Genomic DNA, 11,385 nt, shown 5'->3' with positions numbered 1-11,385 from the left:
CGGGAGAGGTGTGCGCTCCCAGCCTGCTCACCTCTGTCGGCTCGCCCAGCAGCTGCACCGCAGCAGCTGTTGCCGCGCCGCCCTGCCGCACCAGCACGGCCCTCAGCTGGTCCACCCCCGCGGCCACCACCCCGCGCCACGCCTCCGCATGCGCCCCCAGCGCGCGATGCAGCGCTGCCACTGCATGGTCCGGCAGCCCCGCAGCCTTCAGCGAACCCACATCCAGACCCAGTGCCGCCAGCGCCAGAGGCACGCCAGCAGCCTCTGGTCATCAAAAAGGGGGCGATCAGGGCCGCAAACAAGAATGTGGTTTTTGTGATATGTTTGCATGGAAAATCTACCATTGACCCTGACGATTTTGACCAGCAGCCTATGCTGCTTCTGGTGCTGCTACTCCTCACGATACTGCATTGCCCCAAACATATTGCTCGCACCTGCCGCCGACTTTGAGTCTTGTGTCACCAGATCCGCCAAGGACGGCAACAGCTGCGACAGGAACGCGTCAATGGGGCCGAAAAGTCCTCTTACGCTGCCGCACGTGCCGCTCGCACCAAGTCCTTTTCTCGTCGCCAGCAACGAGGATTGACCGGCCTGCGCCCCCAGCCGCACGGCTTGCAAGGTTGCGTTGTGCTGTCTTGCAGTCAAGCTCATGGATGCTGGTGTCACAGCCTCGCATCCCTCCTTGGGCAGCCGACGGGGCTGCATTGAAAACTGGGGGCTCAGAGGCGAGGGCGGCTGTGGCGGCGCTGCCGCTGTCGTTGCAGCTGCCAGGTCTATGTCCTGCCGCATCGCTGCCTGCGTCCACACCGCGTGCACAGAGGTGATATCGGCAGTCATGATTGGGCTTGCGGTGCGCAGGAAATGGTGTATTTCAGGGTCGAACGCACAGGCTGCCCGGCAACGATGCGCTGGCGACGCACCCGCACCTGCAGCCTCGCCGACATGGGATGCCGTGTTGCCTGAGAAGCGGCCATCCATAGATACGCTGTCGTATCCGCGCCTAAGCTTCAACACTCTTCACGGCTGCAGAATCCACAACCCATTACTTGTACAGTAGTGATCTGCAATCTAGTCTCAGGGCACATATCAGGCATGCAGAAGGCGATAACATACGAGTAGTCATAGCAAGCAGGCCTCGATGCGTCCTTGGCCTTCGAGATCCAGCTAGTCAAGCGCCGTGCTTGACCATAATTTGCGGCTGGGGGTTGCTGTCACAACATCGTTAATGCGAATGAATGAGAAGTAACCTTCACTATTGAATAAAGTTACTGCAGCTCGGCACTCGCTTGGTGAGCCTGCATGCGCGCGCGCGCAGCTGTCCCGGTGTTATGATACTGTACGTATTTGGTGGTTCTTGAAGCATCATCGAACTATAAAGAGGAACAGCACGGGGAGCCGTGCCTGCGATCCGCCATACCCGTTGACCGTTGCAGCTGCAAAGCGCGTATGGCGCACCGTCGGTGGCGCAACAGCCGTGCTGCAGCGGGCCGCAGCTCGAGCACATGTCAGGACCGTTAAACCCACCAGCCATATCCCTCTCTATATGCCAGGCCGATCGGTGGCTAAGGGGGACAAATCTGCTGTTGGCGTGTCCTGCTTCGCAGCGCTGCGTGCGGTAAAATGGGGCTGCGGCGCTGCGCCAACTGTGGCGACAACAGCGCATGGGCGTTGCGCGTGCTGGTGGGCGTCAACATAGCGGCGGGCTTATGTCTGGTGATACTTGGTGAGCGGGAGGTGAATTTCACTGGCAGTGAGTAACATCCATTTTACGATCGAACGCCGCCGTGGCACTGTTGGTTGCATGCAATAGCGGGGGGATGACTGACAAGCGTGGCAGCTGACGCCACACATACGGTCGCAACACTGCAGGCGCGACTGTTGAGAAGCCTATCAACAGTGCCCCGGCTGTGTGCATGATCCTCCTTGGGATTTGGAACTGGGGGACGGCTCTGAGCGGCTTGCTTGGCAGCTCGCGCTTCAGCTGCTGCCTGGACATCTTCCTGGTGCTCGAGTCTGTGTCTACCATCTTCACGCTGGTGCTGGTGGCAGAACTTTTCATGAACTTTGGCGGCGTCCTCAGTAGCATCGGTAAGAACAGCTTGCGGCACCAGGGGCTGTGCGGCAAACGCTGTCTGAAACCAGGGGAGCAGCGGCGCCCCGCAGGAGCTGATGGGCGTGTTGAAGAGCGACCCGCAAGGCCTCGCTGCTCATGCAATCGCACTGCACCCCTCCGCAATGCACCTCAGATCCACTGCAGACTGGCAAATACGATGCCATGCATGTGCGGCAGATTCTACGCGCCGCCCAGTGGCTGCTCCTCCTCTTCCTTGTGGTCCAGGTCATCGCCATTGTGATCGCCCTTCTGGTGGGGTTGATGGGGTGATTGGGGGCATTGAAAGGGGGGCAGGAAGAGGTCAAGTTTAAGAGTCTCAAAACCAATCACAAACGACACAGGATGGGTAGCCTCCTTGTGTGCACTACTCCCGCACGAATGACCTCGTTGAACGCCAGATGCGCTTCTTTATCAAGTCCGAGATGAGTGACCCAACCACAAATTTTGATGAGCACCAGCTGGCGGAGCGCGCGCTGTCAATGCAAGCGCTGCGCACTGATGTGGAAGGGGGTGGCGGCAACTCAATGCGCAACGCCAAGTGAGTTATTGGGAATCCGCCTAATCAACGGTGAGGCAGGGTGAGACTGATGGGGCAGGCAATTAGTCAAAGGGTTGGGTGACACATGCTGCACCCTCTACGAATGCACCCCCAGATACAACAAACTAATGCAAAAGATGCAAAAGTATCAGGACTTCAGCAGGATCAAGTTCAAGAAAAGGTGCGCTTGGCTGCACTTAGGGCACAGGATGCGGGGACCAGCATCGAGCAAGTGGCTTCGTCGCTATTCCTGAAAACTATGCATGGCGTGCACATGTTGCTGCTGCTAAAACAATGATTTACAACGTGCCTCGCAGCTGGTTTGGCTGGTAGGCAACACATGCTCATCAAGTCCCAGAGTGTCCTACATCGGGTAGCCGCCTTTCATCAATCTCCTTGCGTGTGCCGACTGATCTGTTTCAACGCCTGGCGCCATGTCGTCTGAGCCAAAATTGTGAACTCTTTGATCTACGCCGGCAACGACTGCTGGTTGCTGCATAGCCCTCTGCTGCACGTTTGAATACCCCCTTGTGTCGCGATCAGATCGCCAGGTCTCAATCACCTAGAGGTTTTCGCTGGTGTAGAAGGGCGGGACGCTGCCTTGGCAGGGCTCACAAGCTGATTGCCGCCGGAGACTCAAAACGATGCATACTGTGTGTGCCGCAATAGCACCCATGGCCCACCGTCACTGCACCAGCGATGTCCAGTGCACAGAATTGAAATGGAGGATACAAAGGCCGTTGACATACATGGGGCTTGTTGTGGCCAATCAGGAGTTAGTAGAGTACGAGAGTGGCAGCAGGCTCATGCTTGGCACCTGCATGGAGGTTCACATATTCACATGGGACCCGTGGAATAGCAGAGCACACGAGGACGCCCCGACTGCATGCAATGCAGCACCCTGCTATATGACTCGTCGATCGCAGGCACTTGCGGTGGCAAACTAAAATGTTGTTATCGGCCCAGGATGAAGGGAAGCTATAGCTTGGTTGCGTCGCACCTTGCACACGAGCATACGGTAGCGGAGCAGCAGCTGCGCCTAGCGACGCTACACGGCTGCATACTCCAGGCGGCAGGAGGGCGCCGGTACGTGGTTTTGTTTTGCTTTTAGCGTTAGAACTGAGTCCATCTAGGCCGGGGTGCCACTGGACATGCATTGCTCTTGACAGTGCATAGCGGATCGTTCTTTCATCATAAGTCGAAAGAAACAGCATAGAATTTCGATGGCGTGACCTGCATTGCGCGCGCTGCTCCAGCTGAGGGGGTGGAGCCGAGGACATTCGCCGGGCTGATCAGCCGCGGCTCTAGGACACGGGGCCGTGTCAGGCTCCCTGATGGGCGGAGAAGCCATGAAAGCTGTCACGGCTTCGCAGATGAGGAGCATCTGGCCCCAGGAAACGCCACGCGCAGCGCTCTTGTGAGTGCCGCTGCAGCAGTGGCGCGCATGCAAACGCAATGGGTACCACGGCACACTACAAGCATAATCAATTACCGTGCGCTTGACGCCGATTGTCATGCTCGTAAACGCGCATGCACACCACTATCGCTCGCGCTTCTGCTGTGCTCCCCGTGACCCAGGCGGGAGCTGGCGGCACTCCTGTCAGAGGACCCGGACAACCGACTGCGGGCCGCTCACGCCGAGGTGCTGCTGCAGCCGCGGCTGCCACCAGGCTTGCAAGATGTGAAGCTTGAGGCTGCGCTAGCAGGAGATTTGCCGCTCCTGCAGGTGCAGCGAGAGGCGCATGGCGACTGGCACGGGGCAGTCTTGCGGCTGGACACAGCGGCGCTTGAGGATGCCCTCGTCCATGGCGTAGCGGCAGAGAGTACCGAGGCACAGACGCCAGCGCCCATGGTCAAGCATGATGGGGCAGAGGACGAACGGCTTTCCGGGGCTGTCGAGGCGGCGTGGCCCAATGCGGTACGTTCTCTTTTGGCAAACAGAGGCCCTGTTGCGTCTGGATGCGCGTGCATGCTTTCATGTACCTGACATGCCAGTCCCGTGCATGATCACAGGTTGCTGAATGCAGCGAATGCGCGCGAATTCCTCCTCCTGTGCAGGGTGACGACGACGACTACCTCGCGAGGGCCATCGCAGCCGCTCTGCTGCAGCACCAGGACGCAAAAGGCCAACTGCCACGCCACACGCTGCACCTCACAGACATTGGTGGCCACCTTCGCACTGGCGCGGCTGGCGATGCCCGTCTGGCTGCCATATTCCCACGCAACCGGGATCAGGCGGGTGCAGCAGCAGCAAATGGGTCTGCGGCGGCACGGCGGCTCAGCAGCGGCAGCGGCAGTGGCGGCAAGGACACCAAGCTGAAGCCCCGCCTGAGCGAGTTTGTTTGCCAGCCGCGATGCAGCCCCTACTTCCGGGTCATGGAGTCACAGGTGTGTGGATCTGCAATAATGTTGTTCAGCTGAGCGCTACGTTTGTTTGTGAGGAACATATGGCTTTGCTGGCCGCAGTCAAAACTGAAGGTGCCCTTGTGTCCAGCAATGTTGTTGCACACGGCTGCCTTTGAAGCGAGTTTTGCCCCCCAAAACCCCACTTATTCAACAGGTACGCAAGGGCGAGAAGGCCCTGGTACTTCTTACGGACGCGCTGCTCATCAACCTGGCGCGGCAGCGCGCTGCAAAGCAGCATAGGCCCGGGCGACACCAGCAGCAGCGGCAGCCGCATCAGCACGAGCAGCAGCCACAGCCACTCCCGCTGCCGCCGCCGCAGCCGCAGCCGCAGCCACTCCCGCCGCCGCTGCAGCAGCCGCAGCAGCCGCACCTACCGCAGCAACAGCTGCAGCCGCAGCAGCCGCAGCAGCAGGAGCAGCGGCAGCAGCCGCAGCAGCAGCCGCAGCAGCAGCAGCAGCTGCAGCAGCCGCAGCAGCAGCAACAGCAGCAGCAGCAGCAGCAGCAGCAGCAGCAGCAGCCGCCGCAGCAGCATGAGCAGCAGCCGCCGGTCCGAGGTCGCCAGCAGCCCGATGGCAAGCCTGGGTGCGAGGCAGACTCTCCTCTGGACGGGCCACGCAGCAGCGCACCAGGGGTGGTGGGGCCCCCTGCCTCACCGCTGACGTGTGACGTCCCAGGGCCTCTCTGGGCGCCGTTTGGCGTGGGAGCCGCCAGCAACAAGCCTCCCGCAGGCTGGGCCAGCGGCGGCGCGGCGACTGCGGCATCCATCACGACTGACTGCTCACCCCTAGGCGGATTCCAGCAGCACGCGAGGTCGGCATTCGGGTCTGCTCCATCAGGTGGCGGTGTTTCGCACAGCGGCGACGGCGTCGATGGAAATGGCAGGTACCTGTTTGGGGAGATGCCGCAGCCGCAACACGGCGCGCTGTACCGGGGCAGCGGCCTGTTTGGCAGCAGCGATGCCAGCACCACCACGGGCATGGGGGTCCCCAGCCTGGGACCATGCGGGGAGCTGGAGCCGCTCACGCCCGGTACGTTTGGCGTGGCCCGCTGGGGCTCAGGGGTGGTGTCGAGCAGCGTGCAGGTCGCACCGGGCGCGGCTACGCCCTTGCCCATGCTGCAGCCGCTGGTGGGCTCTTTCTCTATGGGCACGGGCCTTGGCCTGGGAACGCTGCTGCGTGGTTTTGGTACCGACACCAGCAGCGGCAGCCTGCCGGTCACCGAACCGCCTGGCGACGGCGTGGGCTTCGGGGTTGCGTCCGGCGCGCTGGCGGACGCCCACATGTTCGGCTCCACGCCTGGCCGCCACACACCGTGGGCCGTCGGCCTGCCGCTGGGGTCGTCGCCGCTGGATTTGGTGCCGCGCTCTATTGCCAGCGTCTGGGGGGCCCCGGGTCCTGAAGGGAGCGAGCCTGCCCACGAAGCAGGGACTCGGGAGTCGCCGGGCAGCTTTGGTGCGCAGCAGCAGCAGCAGCAGCAGCAGCAGCAGCAGCAGCAGCAGCAGCAGCAGCAGCAGCAGCAGCAACAGCAGCAGCAGCAGCAGCAGCAGCAGCAGCAGCAGCAGCAGGACCAGCAACAGGTCGAGCAGCCACGACACGAGGTCCGGGAGGCGCTTGAAGTGAAGCTGGGTGGGCAGGACGAGGAGCAAGGGGCTACCATGAGCAACTCTGGCAGCAGCGGCGGCCTGCTTTTGCTCCGCGGGGTCGGCGGCAGTGCGGGCATTGCCCCAGAAAGCAGCATACCTGAGACCGGCAGCAGCTCGCCCGTCTCGGCGGTCGGCTCCGAGGCACGGCCGGATGCTCACAACAGCATCGACGTTAACAGCAGCGGCAGCGGTGGCATCAGCGGCGGTGGTGGCAGCGGTGGCAGCAGCAGTGGGCAGCTCGAGGCCGCAGCAACGATTCCCACTGCAGTGGCATCCGTTGAGGAGGAAGGCACGGAGGAGGAGGGGACAGACGGGGTGCACAAAGTGGTTCGCAGCGAAAACGACAGCACCGCAGGGTGTGAAGGGTCAGGGGGGCCCGACAGGACAGAGGCCTGCTCTGTCAGCAGCAGCGGTGGCGAGTCGGATTCCGCACAGGGGGAGATTGCAGATTCGGAGGCAGAAGGTGGCACCGGCAGCACGGCACCCCGCCTGACGGGCTGGGCGCTGGTGGCTGCCAAGACACCGGCGCGGCTGACCAAGGGAACGGGCGTGCAGCAGGCTGTGTCTGCACCGCGCTCAGGTGCATGACCGGGCTGGTGTTTATGAGTGACTCGCGAGCTATGGTACCAGGGATCATCAACATGTGTGAATTCCCCTTGGCGTGTACTTTTAATGGCTGGAAGTTGTCATTGTGTGTCTTTGGCTGGCTTACGTTCGCCCCATGCATCCCCCCGTGTGCCTCACAGTCCCCGCCCCCAAGGACCCATCAGTCGTGATGGCTCCCATGGGCGGGGTGCAGGCCAGCGGACTGGCTGGCCGGCGCAGCGACGCGCCCCGTGCGCCGCTGGCGCGGCTGCACCCAAACGTGCGCGACGAGGTGGAGCGGCTGATTGCCAAGCTGGGGGGCGTCGTCAGGGTGAGCAGGACCCGCAGGCCCGCAACCGCAGGGCGACAGCGCCGCGCCGCGTGGCGCGCTCCCTCAGGAACACGATCGTGCAGCGCGTTCGCTGACGCCACGTCTCTGACGGTGTTGCACAGCGCACCTGGTCCCATGGTCACCTCGTACCACCTGCCTTAGTCCTCAGCCGTGGCCGGCCCTTCACCGTCCTCGCTTCCCACGCTGCCATTTTCGCAACGCCCTCCCTACAAATCCCAGGTTGAGGACTTTGACGAGGGGGTGGTCCACCAGCTCAATGCAAAGCGCACCTGGGAGGAGGCGGCGGAGGCTGTGCGGCATTTGGCCTCGTATGACCTGGCTCCCATCCAGCATCCCGCAGCCTACATCAACCACATCATCAAGCACACACCTGGGGCTGCCAACGGCACGGGCAGCGCCAGTGCAGGCGCCCCCAACGGCCAAATCCGCCTGGCCAGCGTCCCCATCAGCACCAAGGTGCGTCGGGCGCTCGATGGGCTTGGGCTTGACCAGCGGAGGCGAGACAGGCTTGCCGCAACCGGGTTAGTAGGAAATCCAGAATTCTTCTTGGCAGCTCCGTTGTTGCATGTCACCCCGCGCCTCCCCGTGTGCCGTGTCCTCGCCTCCCCGGCCAGGCCATGCTCCACAAGTGTGGTGTGCGCGTGTACCGCCGTGTGGAGGAGGCCGTGTCGTCATCGTCTCACCTTCAGTGGCACCATTTTGACGCGGGGGTCGTCAAGGTGGGGCCGAGCAGTGCTTGAATGAGAAAAAGGAGGTCATTGGCAACTCCTCATGTGCCTTTCATTGATGGACACCTGCCCTGCTTCTCGGCACACCCTCACTGGCAATTTGCACGGGCTAGGCTTTACAGTGTGATGTGCCCCGCCCTGATCAGGTAGACTCTGCTTCCTGCTTTTGCACGCTATGCTGTTCACTTGTCCCTCCCATTTACGCCAGGTGCTGGCTGAGCTGGCCAAGCTGTCTGAGGAGGACGTGTTTGACGAGCTCGAGGTGCGGGCGTGCGTATTGTGGGAGAGGGTGTTTGTGGCTCCGAGCTTTGAGACGCGTCGCAGCAAGCATGTACTGCCGTTACGGCGCGCCGCTGCCCGGCAGCTGCCCTGGCTGCTGACGGCCAAAAGCGCGACGACGCTTGCGGCGCGCCATGAGTGGTTTTTGGCAAGTCACTAACGCCACGATCAACAGCGAGTAACAGCGAGGTTTCGATTGGCCTGGGCCCCCGTCGCCACCCGAACGAGGGCTGCCCCCACAGTCAGTTTGGTTCCCCCACAGGGAGCTTGTGCAGCAACCCTGAGCACACGTGCCTCTGGCCTTCATGTGATTTGCGGCGCCCGTTCCCTATTATCATGGCCTCCCTCACCCCTCCCCTTCACCTGGCATGGGCGTCACACTTGCCCCTTTTCCACGTGTGTGCCCCCCAAGGCCCTGAAGCGGTCCGACCTCAAGAGCCTGCAGCACGTCCCGGCCTACCTCAACAAGCGGCTCAACAACAGGCTCTGGCAGAGGCGCAAAGCGCGCGGAGACTAGCTCCGCACCCACTGGGCAGGTGGAGTTGCAGGCTGCAATCTCAGGCCACCCTGGCTTGTGAGCAGCTATCCGAACGCCAGGGGTCCCTTCGTGTGAGCGGCGACGTCCGCTGTTCCCCTTGTATTTTATGCGGACGGGGTGCCTTGTTTGGTACCGCTGGGGTTTGTGCGCGTAGCTTGTGCCAACATGCAAGCCCAAATTCATCAAACAGGGCACAACGCTGAAGCCCTCTGGTTGCCAGGGGAGCTGCGTACGTGCTCATTCCTCTGCAGCAGGTGCATAGCAATGCTGCACCCCTAGCGCAAGGGAGGTTCATGATCGTTCGTGGAGCCCCTTTGTCGCTTTCTCCCAATTGCAATGCGTGCGGGTCTCAAGCACACACGCGCAGCTCGTGACGCTTCCATGGCCTCCACAAGTTGTAATGCACACGCAACATTGCGCTAGCTGAGGTCAGCTTCAAATGGGCCGGCTTTGTCAGGCCCAGCTCACATTGGGGCTGGTCAGCCCCAGTGGCTAGGCAGCCCCAATGTGCGAGCTATCATCGCTGTGACTGATCAGCCCCAGTGGCTAGGCAGCCCCAATGTGCAAGCTATCATGATGCAGCACGTTTCGAGCAAGTGGTGATCGGTCTGCGCATCGCTCCCCCGGATGGCCTTGATTCTCAAAGATAAAATCAAAAAGAAGCCTCTCTGCTGGACGTGGTGGGAATGTTTGCGGTAACATTCCTAGGACCAATTCTAGGTACAGGACTCCTTTATTTCCCGCACTGGCCTCATGTCTACATGTCGGCAAGGCATCCAAGGCCTTAGCCCATCCTTGCCTGCCTGTGTGATTTGTCAAACACGAATTAGTAACGGACAGCTGATGCTTGACTGTTGAAGGTGAGGTTTCTGCAGGCAAGCATGAGAGCAAGTTCGTTCTTTATCTTCTTTGTACTTCTGCTGAGCAGGGTGGAGGAGGGCGTATGATTGGCCGGTGGCGTGTCCGGGTTGTGCCTCCGGGTTGTGGCGGCGGACAGCGCAAGTGAACAAAAGATGAGCCCTGCAGCTGGCCCAGCCTGTCACACGCTGTCTCGATCTCTCATTCCTGTTCAATAGTTTCAGCAATTTGACATTGTGCACCCGTGCGCCACTTGAAAACGCGCACACGGCACAGATCAGCGAGTTGGCAACAAACTGGCTCGCGAGGATCCACCTACGTACTGGGCCACTGCTTTCGAGCAACAGTTCGTAGCAGAGGACGGGAGTATGGGGCAGGCGGAAAGCAGGCAGGATGAAGGCGGAGCGCACGCGGCCACTGAGGGCCTCGCCCGTCTGCAGGCCATCACGGTGGGCGAGGATAAGCGAGGCGTTTGGAGCCGTGCGTCGGGGCCGATCGGCACCTGGCCCGAAGCTCAGTGCTGTTTTCACTGTGGCGCCGGACAGCGTGCTTCACAGTACAGTAGAGTACGCACATGGCGCATGGTGCTCGGTGCATGCACCGGGGACCCTTGTGACCTGCGGCTGTTGCGTGAACGCATGCGCACACGCGTCTTGCCCATGCCCGCATGTGAAGGGCGCCAAAGGCCCGGACGCGAAATTGAAGCCTCGCGGCAACAAGGCCGCCGCCAGTGATCACGACTTCATCAAGGTGTGCTTGGTTGCGCTGCTGCCATAATCCGCTTTCAAACCAGAGCGGCGCCGCCTGGTTGCACCCCATGATGTCGCACTCTGTGTTACCGCCCCCGGGAACTTGACTTGCCTGACCAGCCCACCATGGCCTCCAATGTGAGTGCACTTGCAACCTCGTTGACCACACCGTGCTTTCTGCAGAGCTCGCTGTGCAACCTGCTGCTCTTTGGGCGCCTGGACAACGTGGCCCAGGTCAAGATAGCAGACAGCATGTGGGAGCGTGTTGTCCCCGCAGGCGAGATTCTAATTCAGGAGGGCGAGGTGGGGCTGGCCGCCACCGAGCTGTACGTCGTCAAGGAGGGCAAGTTTGAGGTGCGCGCTGAACAACAGCCGGGCTTGGGCCCACAGTGGCCATGTCCCTTGACCAAGAGGTCAGCATGGGTCTGGCGAGCCTGCGCCTGGGCCCATCAGCCTCGGCAGCCAGTTTGGCTGATCTCATGCTTGATGCCCGCTGCAGGTCCTGGAGCGCCGGAAGGGGGTCAACATGCGCGTCAACGTCAAGGAGCGCGGGGACGTGTTTGGCGAGGTGTCCCTGATGTACAACTGCCCTCGCAC

General features: G+C 61.5%; 3 protein-coding genes across 3 annotated transcripts in view; 2 read left to right on the top strand and 1 right to left on the bottom strand.

The window, feature by feature from the left end:
* MNEG_3329 (hypothetical protein) overlaps positions 1–944 on the bottom strand; it is a gene marked incomplete at both ends in the record, with an annotated part of 11,467 nt that extends 10,523 nt beyond the window's left edge. Inside the window, 2 exons of the mRNA XM_014048195.1 lie at positions 32–262; positions 927–944. Coding sequence (XP_013903649.1) covers positions 32–262; positions 927–944 — 249 coding nt within the window. The remainder of the gene's footprint in view (positions 1–31; positions 263–926) is intronic.
* Positions 945–1,620: 676 nt separating this feature from the next.
* Positions 1,621–9,160, top strand: MNEG_3328 (hypothetical protein; the record flags this gene model as incomplete). Its single annotated transcript, XM_014048194.1, has 13 exons — positions 1,621–1,723; positions 1,870–2,088; positions 2,247–2,365; positions 2,512–2,651; positions 2,767–2,832; positions 4,230–4,569; positions 4,710–5,039; positions 5,212–7,279; positions 7,446–7,615; positions 7,856–8,092; positions 8,251–8,355; positions 8,573–8,626; positions 9,056–9,160. 13 exons carry the CDS (start codon positions 1,621–1,623, stop codon positions 9,158–9,160), a joined length of 4,056 nt encoding a protein of 1,351 aa, XP_013903648.1.
* Positions 9,161–10,407: 1,247 nt separating this feature from the next.
* Positions 10,408–11,385, top strand: part of MNEG_3327 (protein kinase, cGMP-dependent) — a gene marked incomplete at both ends in the record, with an annotated part of 5,854 nt that continues 4,876 nt past the window's right edge. Inside the window, 4 exons of the mRNA XM_014048193.1 lie at positions 10,408–10,488; positions 10,715–10,789; positions 10,972–11,142; positions 11,288–11,367. Coding sequence (XP_013903647.1) covers positions 10,408–10,488; positions 10,715–10,789; positions 10,972–11,142; positions 11,288–11,367 — 407 coding nt within the window. The remainder of the gene's footprint in view (positions 10,489–10,714; positions 10,790–10,971; positions 11,143–11,287; positions 11,368–11,385) is intronic.

The sequence above is a fragment of the Monoraphidium neglectum genome (genome assembly GCF_000611645.1).
Source record: "Monoraphidium neglectum strain SAG 48.87 unplaced genomic scaffold scaffold00414, whole genome shotgun sequence".
Taxonomy (NCBI): domain Eukaryota; kingdom Viridiplantae; phylum Chlorophyta; class Chlorophyceae; order Sphaeropleales; family Selenastraceae; genus Monoraphidium; species Monoraphidium neglectum.
Note: the sequence above shows the minus strand (reverse complement) of the source record. Positions and strands in the feature narration are given on the sequence as shown.